The sequence below is a fragment of the Lithobates pipiens genome, unplaced genomic scaffold (assembly GCF_037356315.1).
Source record: "Lithobates pipiens isolate NorthernLeopardFrog02 unplaced genomic scaffold, aLitPip1_a1.2 Scaffold_27, whole genome shotgun sequence".
Lineage (NCBI taxonomy): Eukaryota > Metazoa > Chordata > Amphibia > Anura > Ranidae > Lithobates > Lithobates pipiens.
In genome coordinates, this window is record NW_027507788.1 from 190,908,769 (window position 1) to 190,927,809 (window position 19,041).

At 41.9% G+C, this 19,041-nt stretch overlaps 1 protein-coding gene across 10 annotated transcripts in view; it reads left to right on the forward strand.

Annotated features, from left to right (window-relative positions):
* The window catches only part of RERE (arginine-glutamic acid dipeptide repeats), a 498,733-nt gene that overhangs the window by 429,656 nt on the left and 50,036 nt on the right, over positions 1-19,041 (forward strand). For all 10 annotated transcript variants that reach the window (XM_077458063.1, XM_077458062.1, XM_077458064.1 and 7 more), the window contains 3 exons: positions 476-575; positions 13,927-14,025; positions 17,537-17,617. In XM_077458063.1, the coding sequence (XP_077314189.1) occupies positions 476-575; positions 13,927-14,025; positions 17,537-17,617 (280 nt within the window). The remainder of the gene's footprint in view (positions 1-475; positions 576-13,926; positions 14,026-17,536; positions 17,618-19,041) is intronic.

Here is a 19,041-nt window from a genome sequence, read left to right on the forward strand (position 1 = left end):
ATGATTCATGTGGCATTAACGCCCCAGAATCCACCTGCCCTTAGCTCAGGCATGCAGGCAGGGGGTGTGCATGGCTTAGAAAATTCCTCCTCCCCTCTTGAAGACTCCTGGGATGTATGACGACATTTGCTTAGGCCTCCTGGAAACCAAGAAGTACGTACCTTACTAGGTAATTACTAATACTACAAACATAAGGATTAAAAAGTGAATTTTGATTGGTAGAGTGAAGTTCCACTTTAACTATGTCCTATTTATTGATCCGTTTTTTGTTTTGTTTTTTCGTCTCTGGTTGCCATAATAATTTTGTTTACTGACAGTTTAGATGAACTGTAGGCCCCCTTATTTCATAGAAGTATCACCAGATACTATGGGATGAATATCTAATACATTTTTATTATTACATGATTTGGCTTGTCTAGCATCTTGAGTACAGGGCATTGGTGTGCACTCTATTCATGCCGCTCTCTTTTGACAGGAGTATGGCTGCCTTTGCTGGGATGTGTGATGGGGGATCCACAGAAGATGGCTGCGTTGCTGCTTCTCGAGATGATACTACACTTAATGCACTTAACACAGTAAGTTTGTTGTCAGCTTGTCAGCTCTGTCTGATATTTTAGATGAAATTCTAGGTTTCCTGGAACTCGTAATATCCCTAAATCACATGAACATTGTAGAGGTTAGGTTGTTTTTACTGGTCAGTTTTAACTGCTTTGTTGTTCATCTGATAGGTCACTCACATCAGTAATTTTTGGTTAACCTTATTTGCCAAAGATTGAGTGGAACTCACCCTTTCGTTAAAGTGGTTATAAAGGCTGGATGTTTTTTTTTACCCTAATGCATTCCCTGCATTAAGGTAAAAACACCCCACTATTTTTCACTCCCCCACCCCCAAACACTTGAGTTTGTCAGGGATCCAGCGCTGTGCCTGGCTGCAGTCTTCTCTCCCCTCTTCTTCTCACAGCCACTCGGGCAGCTGTAAAAGCCATTGGCTCCTGCTGCCCTCAGTCATATGCTGTGAGGAGAGGGCAGGGCTGAGATGCAACATGTGTGTTTGTGGGCACAAGTAAAGCAGCTTGGGAGTAAGCCTGCAGGCTTGCAACTTGCTATGGGAGCATACAGAGAAGAGGAGAAGCCTGTAGTGCCAGCAGGGGACCTCAGAAGAGGAGGTTGGAGGCTGCTCTGTGCAAAACCATTGCACAGAGCAGGTAAGTATAACATGTTTTAATCTAAAAAATAATTTCTAGACTGGAGTGGAACTTTATTCATAACAACAACAAAATAAAGTTATTTAGCTAGAAGCATACATTCCACATTGATAATTATGCTACTAAAAATAGTGTGTGCTGTATTGTTCTTGCTGGAGGCTGAAACCCAGAGCCCCTGAGTAGCAGCAAATCTTTAGGCTGTCAGCAAACCGGCCTCTACAAATTCAGCACAGTGCCTAAAAATAGAGAGCAACTGAGTATTTGTGGAGCAGGGTGAGACAGTTTATTACTGGATTTTAAACCGTTATAGGCACTTATTTGTAATGTTTACAAATAACAATACTTGCAAAAGGGGCCAACCTGAAGTGATCTAGCTGGACTTATTTTTCTGATTAAAGTTCCAATTTAAGCTGGGCCTCCATTATCAACAAATCTCATAAAAGCTGCAGTATGGTAACACTACACTACAATACATCTCAAACCAATGGTAGACGATCCTACCTAAAGGAAAACATTTTGTATAAATTTAAGATGACTGTATATGTGAATGTCAGCTTAAGACCCCTTGCACATTGGAGGCATTTTTCAGGTGCTAAAGGGCTAAAAATGGTGCCTGTAAAGCGCCTGAAAAACGCCTTCCCTACAACCCCAGTGTGAGAGCCCGAGGGCTTTCACACTGGAGCGGTGCGCTTGCAGGATGTTGGAAAAAGTCCTGCAAGCAGCGTCTTTGGAGCGGTGAATCCACCGCCCCTACCCATTGAAATGAATGGGCTCTTCAGCAGTGGCGCTTTACGGGTGCATTAAACCCTTTCTTCTGCCGCTAGTGGGGGGGGGGGTTGGGGGGTTAAAAGCTAGTGGCCGAAAAGCGCCGCTAAAACTAGCGGCGCTTTCATGGAGCGGTGCCAGTGTGAAAGGGTCTAAGAGTGCACACACAGCTAGACTACAGTTACACAACCAGATAGATCAAGGCAACCTACAGCCATCAGTTGTTGCCAAATGTTTCAAATGATTAGAATGCTGGTTGCCTTGATCAGCTCAGTTGTTTTTTTTTTGCAATTAAAAATTAGTGCGATGAGTGTTAAAAATGTCTACACTATGACCCTGTAAAATACCAGCAAATTTCTTGTTCTTGTACAGTATTGGATGAAATGGATTATCATTTTCCTTCTGTTCTTTTGTCAGCATTTCCATTCTGATGAGTTGTGTCTGATAGATAGCTGGTGAGGTATTTGTCAACAAATCAGAGAGTTGTTTTAAATATAGATTTTGCTGTGTTATTCTTGGTGTACCTGGTTATTCGTAAATTCAGTGGACCATTAGAGTGTGACTGCTCACTTATATTGGTTCTCTGTTTACTCCTACTGGTGCGCAGTGGCCTTTAGGGTTGGTTTTACATCTATGCGTTGGCACAGGCACAGCAGTTTATTCTCTTGAATTGGCTGCTGTACCTGTGGGAAACAGGAAAAAGGTCCCTGCAGCTTTATGCAGGGAAAGCGTATGACACTTTTGCGCCATGCGATTTCATGTGAACGCACTGCATGTTTAGATGCCTGGGGCTTCCATTAACAGCAGCCCTGCGCTTCTGTAAAAGAGCAGCACACTTTTGCTGTGGGCAGTTGCGGGTGTCGGAACACATGCAATTCATGCACCCAAAACTACCCACACAAGTGAACCTAGCCTTTATGGGTTGGAAGGATATATTTAATTTTGAATAAGATTTTAAAATATAATTTAGATTTCTATTGTGCTTTTCTCTCTGGAGACTCAAAGCGCTTAGGAGATTAAACAGCCACAACTTCAGTGCACTCAATTGAGCGAATAAACCTAACAAAAATTTTTTGGAGTGTGGAAGGACACAGAAGTACCCAGATAAAAAACGAACAAGTACAAGGAGAACATGTGCCGTTTAAAGTGGTTGTAAACCCTTACAAACCACTTTGACCTACAGGTAAGCCTAGATTAAGGCTTACCTGTAGGTCCAAGAAATATCTCCCAAAACTATACGGTTTAGGAGATATTTGCCCGAAGACAGGCACCGCTATCTACGGCGCATGCGCCGTAGACAGCGGCGCACTGAGCGTGGCATCCTCGATAACGAAGATGCCGCACGTCTCGGCTCCCGTGCGCATACGCGGGAGTGACGTCACCGCGGCTTCGCCGAATGACAGCGGCGGAGCTGCGAGACCCACCGAGAAGATGGATGCGGCGGACTACAGGGGACAGCGGTGACTTCGCTGGCTCCTGTGTCAGGTAAGTGACACATAATGGGCTACTATGCAATGCATAGTAGTCCATTATGCTTTGCCTTTGCAGGGAATCAAAGAGGAAGTTAACTCATCAGGGTTTACTTCCTCTTTAATCTGCTTTAAAGGACCAGGTTCTTTGTTAACCCCCCCAAAAAAAAAAAAAAAACACTTTAATAAGATGTAGAGTGAGCTATTTCCACTCTGATGTTCAGTTGTTGCTGGGATGGGTCCTGGACCAGGCTGCATTGCAGGACCGCGATTTAATCTGCAAAGAGGTCTGACAGGAATCGCATTGCTATAGAATGTATTTACACACCAGTCAATCAATTGGCAGGAAAACTGGTTAACATCTTGTATGTATTTAGACCAGGCATGTCCAAAGTCCGGCCCGCGGGCCAATTGCGGCCCGCGGTCCGGTTTTGAACGGCCCGCCTGGTCTTTCTCAATTTAGTGTGCCGCGGGATCAGGGCTGTCAGATCAGCCGATCCCCGGCACTGTGAGAAGCTCCGTGAGCTTCAAAAGTGAAAGTAAAGTGCAGAGGAGTGTGCTGTGCTCTCTGCTTCCCCCTACAGTGCAGTACCCGGCTGAATGAGGAAGCTGCAAAGGTACTGTACTGTGCTACAAGCTAAATTAGTGTTAAAAAGGGCTTTATTCGTGTGTGTATGTATGTATGTCTGTATGTGTGTGTGTGCACATGTGTCTGTATGTGTGTGTGTGCACATGTGTCTGTATGTGTGTGTGTGCACATGTGTCTGTATGTGTGTGTGTGCACATGTGTCTGTATGTGTGTGTGTGCACATGTGTCTGTATGTGTGTGTGTGCACATGTGTCTGTATGTGTGTGTGTGCACATGTGTCTGTATGTGTGTGTGTGCACATGTGTCTGTATGTGTGTGTGTGCACGTGTCTGTATGTGTGTGTGTGCACGTGTCTGTGTGTGTGTGTGTGCGCGTGCACATGTGTCTGTATGTATGTGTGTGTGTGCACATGTGTCTGTATGTATGTGTGTGTGTCTGTGTGCGCACATGTGTGTGTGTGTGTGTGTGCGCGCGTGTGTGTGTGTGCGCACGTGTGTGTGTGTGTGTGTGTGCGCACATGTGTCTGTATGTATGTCGTTGTGCGTGCACATATGTCTGTGTGCGTGTGTCTGTCTGTATGTATGTATGTGTGTGTTCACATGTGTCTGTGTATGTGCGTGTGTCTATGTATGTGTGTGTGTGTGTGTGCACATGTGTCTGTATTTGTGTGCACATGTGTCTGTATTTGTGTGCACATGTGTCTGTATTTGTGTGCATGTATGTCTGTATCTGTGTGTGCACATGTGTCTGTATGTGTGTCTGTATGTATGTGTGCGTGTACACACATGTGTCTGTATGTGTCTGTATGTGTGTGTGCACATGTGTCCGTATGTCTGTATGTGTGTGCATATATGTCTGTATGTATGTGTATGCATGTGTCTGTATGTGTGTGCGGCGTGCATTTGTCTGTATGTGTGTCTGCATGTGTGTGCTTGCGTCTGTGTGTATGTTACTTTTAATCCTGACCCCCCCCCCATTCTTATACCATCAAAACTGCTTTTGTAGGGCTTGGTGTGATATTAGCCAGGACTGCTGCTCCTCTGAAAAGCAATCCATGCACAGATCTCTTTTCAGAGGCATTTGAATGGCGGTAAAGAGGCATTATGTTGCCTCCTCACCACCTGTTTTAAGCCCGTAAATGCAACATCTGTGTGGCTGCGTACTGTGTGTAGGGCAGCCCATTAATTTCAATGGTCTTCCCTACTCACAAAAATGCAGGGAAAGAAGTCCCCGAGCTTTTTTTTTTTTTTAAATTGCACTGCACCAAAAGCACCCTACATTTTCCAATGTGTGGGGTACCATTAAGAATTAACGGTACCCCCTAAAGTGCAGACCATTCGTCTGTGTGTTGGGAACAAGCGCGACAAAGGCAAGAGAATTCTTGTTGGGCCGTGTATCAGTGCTCGGATGGACACACTTAGACCGAATTTTCAATGGTTCAAAGAATGTCAGGCAAAATGGTGGGCGCTCGAGCATGTTCACTTCATCAAATCCAGCCCTCTTTGAAAAAAGTTTGGACACCCCTGATTTAGACCATGTTTCTTTCTTGGACTTTTGCAGTTTTTTTTATTTTTATTTTTTATTTTTTTTAACATCAGACAGTTTTATACAGTTCTTTGCAGAAAGATTCTGCAAGCTTTTCACAGTGCTCCTAGGCTGAATTTAAGCTCTGCTTGGAATCAGGGGAGTGCATTGGCCTGCTTGGGGACATCGGTAATAAGGATCCTTGCAAGTAGAAGAATTTAGCAATGTGGTTAGTGTTATAGGGCCTGTGACCATTTTAAATAATACACTGACCCGCAGAGAGATTTAAATATTGGCCTGCAGCAATGTACCTATTTTTATCTGACTGCATAATTTCAGTTTACTTTGACAGTAGGCTGTACAGATCCTTGAATATATTTTGGGTCTTGAATCATTAAGGTATAGATGCATAGCCGTACACACTGCCTCCTAGGTGGTAGTCCTTGTTTGACAGTGATCAGCTGATAAATCATTATCTTAATACTGCTATGTCATATAACTGACAGCCGCTGTTCGTTTTTACATATGGAGACAGCTTGCTGCATTATGTGCCTAATCATTAAGCTTGACTGGAAGGGGAAGGATGTGTTGCCATAAGCAACCTCATCTGATGTTGCTTTTTTTTTTTTTTTGAGCTGCGGTGGTCACTCAACATTTTAAAAGTGACTGGTCTCAGTGGCTGTCAGATCTGCCCCCAGTGTACCTCCTGCTTCCCCGATTGCAAGGTTTTACAGCATTATTGTGCTGGATTCTGATTGTAGCAAGCGATACACTACCCCTAGAGATGTAGAGGAGCACAGGATGAGCTGTGTCATTTATTATTATGGAAATTCAATAAGGTTTCCAGGCCTGCTATAAATCAGGCTTGACAATCCAGAGCTTCATTTCTGCAATAACAGCAGCAGCTGCTATCAGCAGCGGGAGCACAGAGGCTTAATGTCTTTGCACAGACACAGCAATATAAAGGTGTGTGGAAGAGACGGGAGGGAGGAGGGATACACGGAGCTGATAAGATGCGTTGCCACACAGAAACGCAGGCCTTTCTCTCTGTCCTTGTGCCTTGCTGCTGGTAGAGTTCTTTATCCCTGTGCTTGTCTTCTTAGAACAGAGACCTGCCAATTTGTAAAATGAACTAGTCTAAAAATAAGAACAGGCAGCCGCTGATGGAAGCAAGTCAACACCACGGATCCCTTCAGCTCAGCATTCAGACTCTAAAGGGGGTTTGGCCTCTGCAATGCACTGATAAACATCCTTTGTGTCTCATACATATTTTATTTCAATAGGGAAGGTAGTGTTAGCTGTTCTGTTCTTATTCACTAATTATTTTGAGTTAATATTGTACGCATTGCTTGAAAGTACGTTTTTATTTGCTTGCTGTGCCATGTTTTCAAGATCACATTTTATATTACATGCTCGTGCAGCTGTCAAATGAATCAGTCAGCATCTGAGCAGATTGCTGAAAGTAATTCCTGTACAGGATAAACCACCTAAAGAGTAAGGGTGCAATTTATTGTCTCATTGCTGAAAGATTAAACCTCATATCTTGTTGCTCTCCTCATCTCTAATCCTTTTAAATCAGTGAGCTGCAAATGGATGTGTTCACCAACAAATAATTTTAATCTCATGCTACTTGGATATTTAACTAAGTAGTTGGGGTGGCATTAAGAAATAATGGTCCTGCGAGTATGTTGCGCTTTTGGCTGAGTTTCTGAAAATACGAGCAAAAACGCATGATTCTGCCCACATTCTTAGGCCCCTTTCACACTACCGATCCGTTCAGGTCCGCCTGTTAGTTTTTCAGGCGGACCTGAAGGGCTGCTCCATAGAGCTCTATGGAGCATCGGATGTCAGCGGTCACATGTCCACTGACATCTGACCAGCTCCGATCCGAAAAAGTGTGACGGAGGAAAAAGCTATTTTTCCATCCGTCATTGGATCGGGTGACGACGGACACCGCGGTCCGTCGTCACCCGATCTCCCATAGGGGAGAGCGGCGCTGTGACAGGTCTGTCTCTGCGCAGTGTGCAGAGACAGACCTGTCATCTTCCTGCTCAGCGGAGATCGCTCCGGCGATTCCCCGCTGAGCAAGCGGATATCCACGGGGGCGGATCAGCACTGATCCGCCCCGTATGAAAGGACCCTTAGGCTGGCCAACTGTGATTGGAGCCTAATCCTATAGCGTTCTTAATGGATGCGGAAATAGCTGTGCCTTAAAGGCCCATACGCACTATAAGAAGATCTGAAGACAAATTTATTTATGACAAACTATTGACTATCGATTATCTGATTGTTATTATAGTGCTTTCGACAGCAGAATACGGCTTTTGGCATGACGAAAACTAAAGGTGCAGCCTGGAAAAATGTTATAAGTGAACACAACGTTCGGTTTTCGTTCCATGTGTACAGTAATTGCACAGAAATAATCTATAAGTAAACAATGCGCATACTCGGACGCATAGAACAACCCTCCTACTATGCTAGTACTTGGCTACATTTGCCTTTGTCGGCTGAGAATTTTTGTACGAATCAATGCCATTCTATTATGCACTTTTTTTTTTGAAAATCAAGCGATCAGTCGTCTGATTTTCTCATAGTGTGTACTAGGTTTATAGGGAGCAGTAAAGTACAATTATTGTGCTGCACTGCTAAGTAGGATCGGCTGTCCTTGAGCCCAGCAAGAGACATTTCCGCTGTGGCATTCTGTCCAATGTATGCTTCCTAAAGTAAACTGAAGGCAGTGACAAGAATTAGGCCAGCTGACATGACCATTCTAGGTTGACGTGAAACTTCCCGTGACATGTACCTGGACAGCAGGAAAGTCTTAAGCCCCATACACACTATCAGATTTTCTGCTGATTTTTTCCTTCAGATTTACCAAAACCATATAATATGAGGTCAAACCTTAGGAGTTTCAATGTGTATGCAATCAGGCAGGCCCTTCTACTACATGGTTTTGGTAAATCTGAAGACAAAGATCAGCAGACAATCTAATAATGTGTATGGGGCTTTAATGGTGGATCAAGCCTTTACACACTCCTCTCATAATATAGGAATACATTTTGTATGAAATCAATCTTTAAGGCTTCTCTAGAAAAATATTTGCAAGATTGTCTGCTTTGATTAAACGTTGAACGTCGTATGTACTTGAAACTGGTTATTGAGTTACAGGAAAAACTTGCTTGTATAATAATGTAAAATGAGGACCATATATTTAAAAAAAAAAATAAGCCTCTGTGGCCCTTTAAATAATGTTGCCCATATAGCCTTAAAGCATCCATTGAGGAGACCTGTCATACATTCTGCATTGATGTGGATAATGTCTCCAGTTGGCTAAGGAGCATCCCATCCGTCGACATGACACTAATACCATGGTTTAATACACCCCATCTGTCATACTGCTACCCTTATCTGCTAACGCCATCACCAGCATCACTGTAAACCTGTTTTTCCTGCCTTTGCAAAATGTAATTTTTGGAGTCTTGGGATAATTTATTCCTACGGATTCACTCGTTCTTGAAATATGAACATTTCATGCTCGTCTCCATGAAGCTAAGCAGGTCTGAAACCTCTTTGTATTGTGTGGAAATAGGAACGTAATAACTCATTACAGAAACACAGGTTGCTAAAGCCACCTTCTCCTGCCCCCATTCAGCCAGGAAGTAGAGAAGCCATCCACGGAGTATGCAGTGTAATTGAAGATATAAATTAGAATACAGCGCCTTGTTGAGATGTGAGAGACTAGGAATAGAGTTCATTATAAAACCAAGGAGCCTTCCAGCTGTGTCACTGAAGAAAAGGAAATGGTCAGATCACACTGGCTGCAGATGGCATTTTCTACATGACTGTACCTGCCATCATACTGCATGCACGCTTTGTGCTTGCTAATATATATATTTTTTCTAATATTTGCTCTGATTTAGTGTAAATTGTGGTAAAGTTTTATTGCAGAATTAAAATGGACAATATATATTATATTTAAATAGAAACCTTCAAGTGGCTCTAAAGGCAGGACTTTTTTTTTTACCTTACTGCATTCCCTACATTAAGGTAAAAAAAAATGTCCCAGTAGTTGTATTGCTCCCCCACCTCCCTATATACTTACCTGAGTCCTATCTCAATCCATCAACGTGCCTATCTTCATTAGTGCTAGTCTGTGTCCCTCTCCTCACAGGACACAAAGGCAGCAGCGGTAGCCATTGGGTGGAAGCAGGGGTGGGGCCGAGTAGCACTCTGTGTTGATGAACACACACAGCCCAGCTTGGGAGCGAGCCCATTGGTGTGCCCCATAGCAAGTAACTTACTATGAGGGCACACACAGAAGAGGAGCCGAGAGCATCAGTGGGGGCCCCCAGAATAGAAGGTTGACAGTAGTCACTCTCTTGACAATCTTGTACAGTCAAACGTACAAATGTAGCTCAGTGAAATGCCTTTCCTGCTCCTTTCAATGGCAGGTCACATGACCAATGGCCCAGGATCAGTCACATGGTCTCTGGCAGAGGGAATAATCAGGGTTTGGGTATATCAACTGATAACTACCACCAGGCCCACTCTTCGGAGACCATGTATGCCCCATAAGCACCATTTACTTATTCAAATTAATTCCACAGCCTGTTTTATTATTTCATAAGCTGGATTGCTAGGTGAGGGCATGTTAATGAACTCCCCTGGTCCCTGATTCTCATATTGCTTATGGTTATCAAACTGTTTCTTGCATCTGTAAGGGACAGTAATGAGTGATTGTATGGGTCAGACACACACTATATTGGAGACTTGCAGCCCGTTAATGCCAACCTAACACTCTCAATGATAAATCTTCCCTTATATATTTTATGGGTTGGATTTTGCTTTCAGGTTCCGTTTTTCAAAACATAAGCTTAGTGCCAGAGTTGTAAACAGAGTTTAAATATGCATGCTCTGCCTATACATGTATGCATGTGCATAATCTTATTCAAGTCTTGCGGCTTAGTATATAGTTCATGTTTCTTCACGTTTACATGCAGATCCAGCTGTCCAGCAAAAGTGGCAGCAGCAGGGATTGAAAAAAGCAGCACTGAACTGTGAGTGGCCAGCGGTAGAGTCATGTGATGAGCTTAAGTTTAGGCATCGTGGGTGCTCATCAAAGAGTGGTTAGGGGATAGATTTGGCTCTTCATGTTCCTTTGTGTCAACTAACAGGCGAAACGTGTGAATTTTTTATTTTTTTCCTAAAATGAAGGAAGTATTACTTATGATGGGAGGAGACTCATCTCATCTCATTTACCTGTTTTGGTATAAAATAAATACAATTAAATTGGACAGATAGTAGTTTCAATATGGGAGGAGCGGGAAGTGGGTCTGTTGCTTTATGAAAGTAAATGTGAATGCAGGCCGACAGTTGACATATAATGTTGTATTGCCAGTCCTAGTGCCCATTTAAAGGTAAAAATACTTATCGTAGTTTCAACAGTCTGATGCCCATGAAGACCCTCACTGGGCAACCTCAGTGGCAGTCTAAAGCCCCATACACACTTTCAGATTTTCTGCTGATTTTTGTCTTCAGATTTACCAAAACCATGTAGTAGAAGACACATTGGAACTCCTAAGGTTTAACCTCATATTATATGGTTTTGGTAAATCTGAAGGAAAACATCAGCAGGAAAATCTGATAGTGTGTATGGGGCTTTAGGCTGTCTTGATGGCATGGCATCACTCCTGCACATGTCCAGGAATGCGGTCATACTGGCACATTGGTAGTGTGCCACAATGTAAGCCAAGCTGCACAGCTCAGTGTACGGTCTACAGGGGATTGCAAACCGGTCAATAAGTGAATTTTATTGCAGAAGAAACATTGCATGTCTCCTGTGTAATAAAAAGCCTGCCTGTTTGTAATTTTTTACATTTAGTTCTGCTTGAAACTTGCATGGTCCCAAAGAATCACTCAACACACGGCCACATATCTGTATATTTTTAAAGTAACAGACACAGTGACAGTGTGCAGCATACAGTATCCCATTTTCTTACTGGCATTGGCACAGCAGGAGACGATTTCTGATTGTTTTATAGAGGTTGCTTTACTTTTTGCACCGCTGTCTGTCTAGTAAAACAAGCGGATTTAGATGTGTTGGTCATTGCTCTTTTGTTCCATGAACAGGTTTTGCAGAGTGCTCGGTAGATGTTTTTTTGGCATTACAGTGTACTGAATTCCAGGGAATTTGTTTTGCGTGCTGTTTATCCATTCGTTGACTGAAAGAAGCCTAGATTTTGGTATTTGCTTTCTTTGCGCGAGTTGTCATTCGACTCCGGAGATGGAGGAGGCATGTTCCCTGCTCTGTTTTTGGCAACTGGACCTTGGCTGTGCGCATAGCAGGGGGGAGCAAAGGGGATGTCGGAGCATGCTGCACGTCTGCGGCTTGCTGCTCTGAAGTGTCAAAAATGTATCCAGTCTGCTGGTAATATGAGGCAGGAGAGATGCTTATGTCTATGCAAGCAAAGCCTAGCTGATCCATAATCTGTTGTTTTCTCTGGGTTATGTGCTGCAGTAATGAGCTGTCTGTGCCTGGTGAATGGGTTCAGGTGTATCTTATGGTGGTGTTTTAATCTCTGATTATTTACGACCATTGCTGTTTGTTTTCTTGCGTATAAGACATGAAAATTGTTTTGGTTTACTGCAATAAAGTTTAATGCCCAATAAGTCTCACTTGACCGGAGCTGATCAGTGTTCCATGTGACATTGCACGGTGGCAGACAATTGGTCTGTAATATTAAAACATGTGATCAGCTTTCTGGGTCACTTCATACTCTCACTTGTTCAGAAGATGGTCCATGCTGATAGCGTAAAGAGGACCCGTCACGATCAATCTACTTGTGCCTGAATCTTAATTTTCTGTCCCTGTGACCCTGCTAACCAGCTACAGAGAGGGAGAATAAAATCCTCATATAAGCCCTTGTACACATGGAAAATGTCCGATCCAACCGCGTTGTCGGATAATCCGACTGTGTGTGGGCTCCATCGGACTGTTTCCATCGTAATATCCGACGGACAAAGTTTTAGAGCTGGGCTATAAAATTTTCCGACAACATGATCCGATCGGACTTTGTCCGATCGTTTGTAGAGAATTCCGATCGGACAAAGTGCCACGCATGCTCAGATCAAATTCCAAGACCAAAGCTATTGGCTACTAGCCTGAACGTAGTCCCGTCGTAACGAAATTACGTCATCACGTTACGAACGGTCGGATCTTCCAACAACTTTGTCCGACTGTGTGCATGCAACTACAGTTTCGGACAAAATCCGACAGATTTTGTTGTCAGAATGTCCGACCGTGTGTACAAGGGCTAAGAGTTCAGTAGTATCTCACTTGGAATCTTGGAGGCTTGTGTGAATGTCTACTTTTAAAAAAGGGGTAATTTTGGGGGATATTTGTACTTTCCTAGCAGGGCTTTAACAATTTAGATCAGGCAAATTTAGGTCAGTGCATTAGTTTATTGATTTTCAAATATATAGCCCATAGTTTGTATACGCTCTAACTTTCACACAAACCAATTTAATATACACTTATTGGGATTTTTTTTTTTTTTTTTTTTTTTTTTTTACCAAAGACCTGTATCGGAATACAGTTTGGTTTAAATTGATGACAACATTTGATTTTATTGGATATATTTTATAACGGTAGAAAATATTGTTTTTTTCAGCATTTTTGGTCTCTTTCATTCATATAGCAAAAAAATAAACATAGTGGTGATCAAATACCACCAAATGAAATCTTTGTGTGGGAGAAAAAAAAGCAACAATTTCATTTGGGTACAATATTGCATGACTGTGAAATTACCAGTTAAAGTAGTGCAGTATTGAATAGCAAAAAAAAAAAATACCCTGGTCATGAAGGGGGTAAAATCTCCAGGAGGTGAATTGGTTAAGTAAAGCCAAAGTAAATTGACAGAAAATAAATCTAAACCTGCACAGTCATAACAGTTTAAAAATCGGTTTCTTGTAGTGGCTGGTTCCCTTAAAAATTTATTAACTTGAGCTCATATTTACAAGTGTTAATGGGTAGGGCTTCTGGCGAGAACAGTGTGGCCTACGCTTATTTACTTGTATCTCTGGCTGGCTGAGCGCACCCATTTCTATGTGCAGATCATTTCGGTCTCTGATAAACACAGGTGCATGCACAAGTAACTGATTGAAAGGAATGCGGGACACAGGATAAGGAAATTATTTCCAATGTGTTAGCCCTGTATGAGCTAAAGTAATTGTTGGAGGTTTCTTATTATTTTAAACCAAAGGTAAGGTTTTAGACAAAATTATTGCTATTTTTCTGTGTCCTTTTCACTATTTTAGACATCAGAATCATAGTATCCTAATACAAACTGATTTTTATTTTTTTTCTTCCATTTAGCTACATGAAAGCAACTATGATGCTGGGAAGGCGCTGCAACGATTAGTGAAGAAGCCAGTTCCCAAGCTGATAGAGAAGTGCTGGACAGAAGATGAAGTGGTAAGAAAATGCTGCCATGTATTTTATACACTTCTTCATCAGATATCTCGTATACATAAGCAGTAATAAACATGTCCAGAACTATGAAAGATGATCTCTGCCATGTATGGATCGCTTTTGAACGGAACAGTTAACATAAACCCAATGTAGTTACAGAGATGGTGTGGTAAGGGACGCAATGTATCTGGTTCCCGTGCATCCAACAGTCAAACACATGGAAGAATTAAGAACCACTCCTCTCCTTCCTATCGTCAACGCTGTCAGTGGTCTACGTGGGCACAAACACAGTGGATCTCCCATTTTATCTTAAAGTATAACTAAAGGCAAAACTTTTTTTTTTTTTCAGTTTTGGATGGAGTGGAAAGGGATTAGGTCACCTGTCCGGTTTTTATTGCTGTCTGTACCCTTGTTAGGGCGATTCATTCCTGTATTGGGCATATATATTTACCTTCATCATCCAAAGTAAAAGAAAAACATAAATTTTGGCTTATCCAACAGCAATAGTGGGGATATCTTCCTATGGGCACAGTATTTCTGGTGACCAGAAGGGATTGCCTCACACTAGAGCGATCGTCTCTCACGTCCTCTTTTGGCTATGGGACAGGAAGTGAAGGAACATCTCCATAGATGGTAAAAAAAAATCTTACAGAGGTTATAGTTCCACCTTACTCTATCCAAAATAAAAATGTTTTGCCCTTAGTTCTTCTACCTTAAAGCGGGATTCCACCCTAAAGTGGAACCTCTGCTGATCGGATCCCTCCCCCCCCTCCGGTGTCACAATTGACACCTTTCAGGGGGGAGGGGGGTGGAGATACCTGTCAAAGACAGGTATTTTCACCCACTTCCGGGCATAGACTCCCACGGGAGTCTACGCCATTTCCTGCCCTGCCGCGCTGTCTGCTGGGACACACACGGGTCCCAGTGACAGCGCGGAGATTTCCTATTGCGCGGCGCCGCTCGCGCATGCGCAGTAGGGAACCGGGAAGTGAAGCCGATTCGCTTTACTTCCTGATTCCCTCACCTCGAATGGCGGCGGCAGCAGCCGAGGCCCGAGCGGTCGATCAGCCTCGGCTGCCGGCATCGCTGGACCCCGGGACAGGTGAGTGTCCATTTATTAAAAGTCAGCAGCTGTAGTATTTATAGCTGCTGGCTTTTAATATTTTTTTTGGGCGGAATCCCTCTTTAAGGACTTATACACACTAGACGTTTATGGATGTTTTTAAAGCAGCTGTTTTTGTATTCAGACATTTTTTTTCTACAGTCGATAAACTCCCCATCATGTTATCCTATGTGTCCATGCACTGCTGTTTAGCAGTTTTTGGCTTTAAAAAAAACAAAACGTTTTGGAGCCATTGAAAAGAGAATTTTTTTTTCTTGACCAAAAAAGAGCTAAACACCAACGCTGAAAAACGCTTTTGTTAAAATGTAGGAGAAACCCACTGCAAAGCTGCTGGTGTTTTTATAATGTTATTTTAATGTCCAGTGTGCATGAGGCCTAAAGCTGACAAATCAGAATTTTTTGTGGTTGTCTGGTTTAAGGGTACATGCTTTTTTTTTTTTTTTTTGGCATCAATGTGCCTAGCGTTTACTTGTCCCTAAAGAGCCACAGGTTGGGGGTACTGCCAGCCATAGAATGCACATCCACATTTGGGAACCTGCAGCAAATGTGCAAGTTTTTATATTCTGGAAAACAAGTCATATGGGCATACGCTGATAAACACAGATGCACAGAAGCGTCAGTGTTTACACACCTATAGATGCATACAACCCTAGACTCCTCAGATCTCTAATGTGCACATATTGAAACAGCTTCTTTCGTCAAGAGACTGTCCATACCACCTCCTAAGTTTCAGTGTTGGGAAGCGAGGTTGACCATCATATTGATAGGCCAGCAGTGAGGTTTAGAAGTTTGAGGGGAGCTGGACTGATCTCTTTACTCTGTAAAATGATTTGATAGTTAGATTGGCCTTGTGACGATGACAAACTATAGGTTGGAATATAGGCAGTAACAGGTGAATGCTGCATTTTGAGTTGGCCACCATACATACACTGGCTACCACCTTTCCTAATCGCGACTCCTGTAGGTAATAACCAAGCCTAGCAACAGAGTAGTTCTTCCTCTTTACCGTGGCATGATAGCGCCTCTAATTGTTGAAATATAGGATGCAAGTGTACTGCCTGTAGCAATAGTGCAAGGTCCAGGCAGTGTGCAATACATGCAAGTCCAAAAGTTTGAAAGCAAATTATTGTCCTGGCTAGAAGTTATCCCGGTTATGCACTTAATTCGCTCTTCATTTTTCCAATATTTATTCAAAATGCTTCTAATTTTTAAGCTGCAGGTTTTAGTGTATGCATGGTAGCTCTTCATGATGAGGTATGGTCAACAAGACATGCTTTATCTATAAAAGGAACAGTCGGTAGCAGCTGTTTCCTGTTTATAAGGACACTTGGTCACACCTGGTAAAATAAATCTCTTCAGAGGTCTCAGCAAAATATATCCACATCACTAAATTAAAAGACAGATAAAGTACCGCAGCACATAAAACATGATAGGGTCTTTAGAAGCCTTGGATGGAGCTGAGGTGATGGCAGCTTTATGTTCTACTTCTGAAAATAGCCGCAGTGTGCCATGCTGTAAAAGGCCCAAGAACTGATATGACTGATATGCCACCCAAGGACAAATTACTTCAACTTAATATATTTTATTCCTTGGGACAACTACATAAAAAAAGTGCAAATCCTTTACTATGTAACTTTGTAAATCCTTTCATAGTTTTTATGCTATAATTTGGTTTTAATTTGTGCTTTTAGGTAAATCTACTGCCAACTTTGCTTGACTAAACATGGCTTCAGATGAGACCTCTTTTTGTAAATTATAATTTTAAAGATGTACTCAGGGCTTCTACATAAACAAACGTATCTGTTCTTAATCAAATATTGAGCTTGGTTATTGCTGATGTTGCTGTTGTACTTTTTCTTTTTTTTTCTTCCCTGCTATATTGTGTAATCTGACAACCCCACCCTGAAATGTCCGAGGGACTGTGCTAAAACAGAGTGTGCATAGTGGTGTCCTTTTTGCCATGCAGTGAATAGGTGGTGTGATGTGCCATTTGAGCACTTCACACAGTTAACTTTTTTTTTTTTTTTTTTTTAAACTTTATTGAGAGTGCTGAGTGCCGAAATTTCGAAGCTTATATGGGCAGACTGAATGTCAGATTTTATATGCAATTATTGCTACCGGCTGGTATAGCCACTTCCGATAATCACTGGCTTCCCCCGCCAGGAGAACACAATGACTTGACGGGAGGAATTCCCTTATCAATACTAACTTGATAGGGAAATCTAGCGATTTTTATTTCCTGCAACCCATGGTTGCAGGAAAGAAAATCGCTCTATCTGTGGCTGGCTTTAATCTTCTATATAAGCTGAACTTTATCAGGTTACTGGTTTTCTTTGTTGTGGTAAAAGCATTTCAGATCTTAACATTTAACTCACTGCTTTGATAATACAGAAACGGTTCATCAAAGGATTACGGCAATACGGAAAGAACTTTTTCAGGATTCGGAAAGAATTGCTGCCCAATAAAGAGACGGTCAGTGGTTTTGTTGATAATTTAGATTATTTTCCCATTTTGTCAAAAAGCAAAAGTTTCAGCCTGATGTAATTTACAATATTTATTTACAGGAAATAGTAATTTATATAATAGTGATCTCCCGTGCTCAAAGTAAGCAAGAGAAAAACAACCAATGCTGCTACTTATGACCATAAATATCAAAACCAATTAAATAAAATTTATATTATATATATATTTATATTATATATATATATATATATATATATATATATATATATATAATCTCATATATAGCAAGATTCACAGTAGCGCAACAATATGCCTAATTCATTCAGTGTTCAATACAAAAATATAGTGAATTCGAATATATAAAATATTCTATGTGCAAAAGAAAATAATAAAATATGAAAAAGAGAGTCCAATAGCAGTCCTCTTTAAATAGGGAAGAAAAGATGTGATGATATGTCTCAGTGATGTCCTACTCAAGAAAAACATTGTGAGGTATGCACCACCATAAGTGTAACATCAGACCCGCTCCCATCAGGTGGAAACTCGCCAAATATATTTGTCTACCACTCTCGTGGTTAGGCTAGTAAGCCATAAAAATCAGTAGTTCAAAGATTCAAATTCAAAGAAATTCAAAGAATCTTTAGTAAGCCAGTCCACTTCTCCACAGTTCCTTATAGAAAAGAAACATATCCATGGCTACATGAAATAGAAAGGCTCCACTAGTTTAATACTGACAGCTTTTCTTTATGTATCTGTACTACAAGGAACTGTGGAGAAGTGGACTGGCTTATGAAGTAATCGTTGAACTACTGATTCTATATGGCTTACTAGCCTAACCATGAGAGTGGTAGACAGATATATTTGGCGAGTTTCCACCTGATGGAAGCGGGTCTGATGTGACCGTGTTTTTATTGATCAGGAGGTCACTGGTAATTATCATCACATCTTTTCTTCACTGTTTAAAGAGGACTACTATTGGACTCGTTTTTCAGGTACAGTGCACTGCCACAGGCATCCATCCATGCATATGCTGAACACAGGGAGCAGTTTGCTCCCTTATCACCGCCATTCATCAAACATCTTGCGCTCTGATTGGATGGCGTAGTGCTGGTTATGACACCAGCTCCTACACTCTCATCCAATCAGACGATGCCTTGTATTTGAAGAAATACAAGACATTTACTGAATGGTGGCGGTACAGGATCAATCAACACAATATGTTCAGGGTACAGATAGCAGGTTGTCTCAGCAGCATCTGGAACAAGACAGTGCTTGACTGCATGTACACAGAGACGACTGAAGTCAAATCCAGCAGCCCTATGGATAAAAACAATAGCTACGTACATGTCTCGTGACCATGTATTTTTATTTACTGCACCATTTCGGTATCTGCTTATTACTGTGCATTCTCTACCAGACTTCTACATTGCATC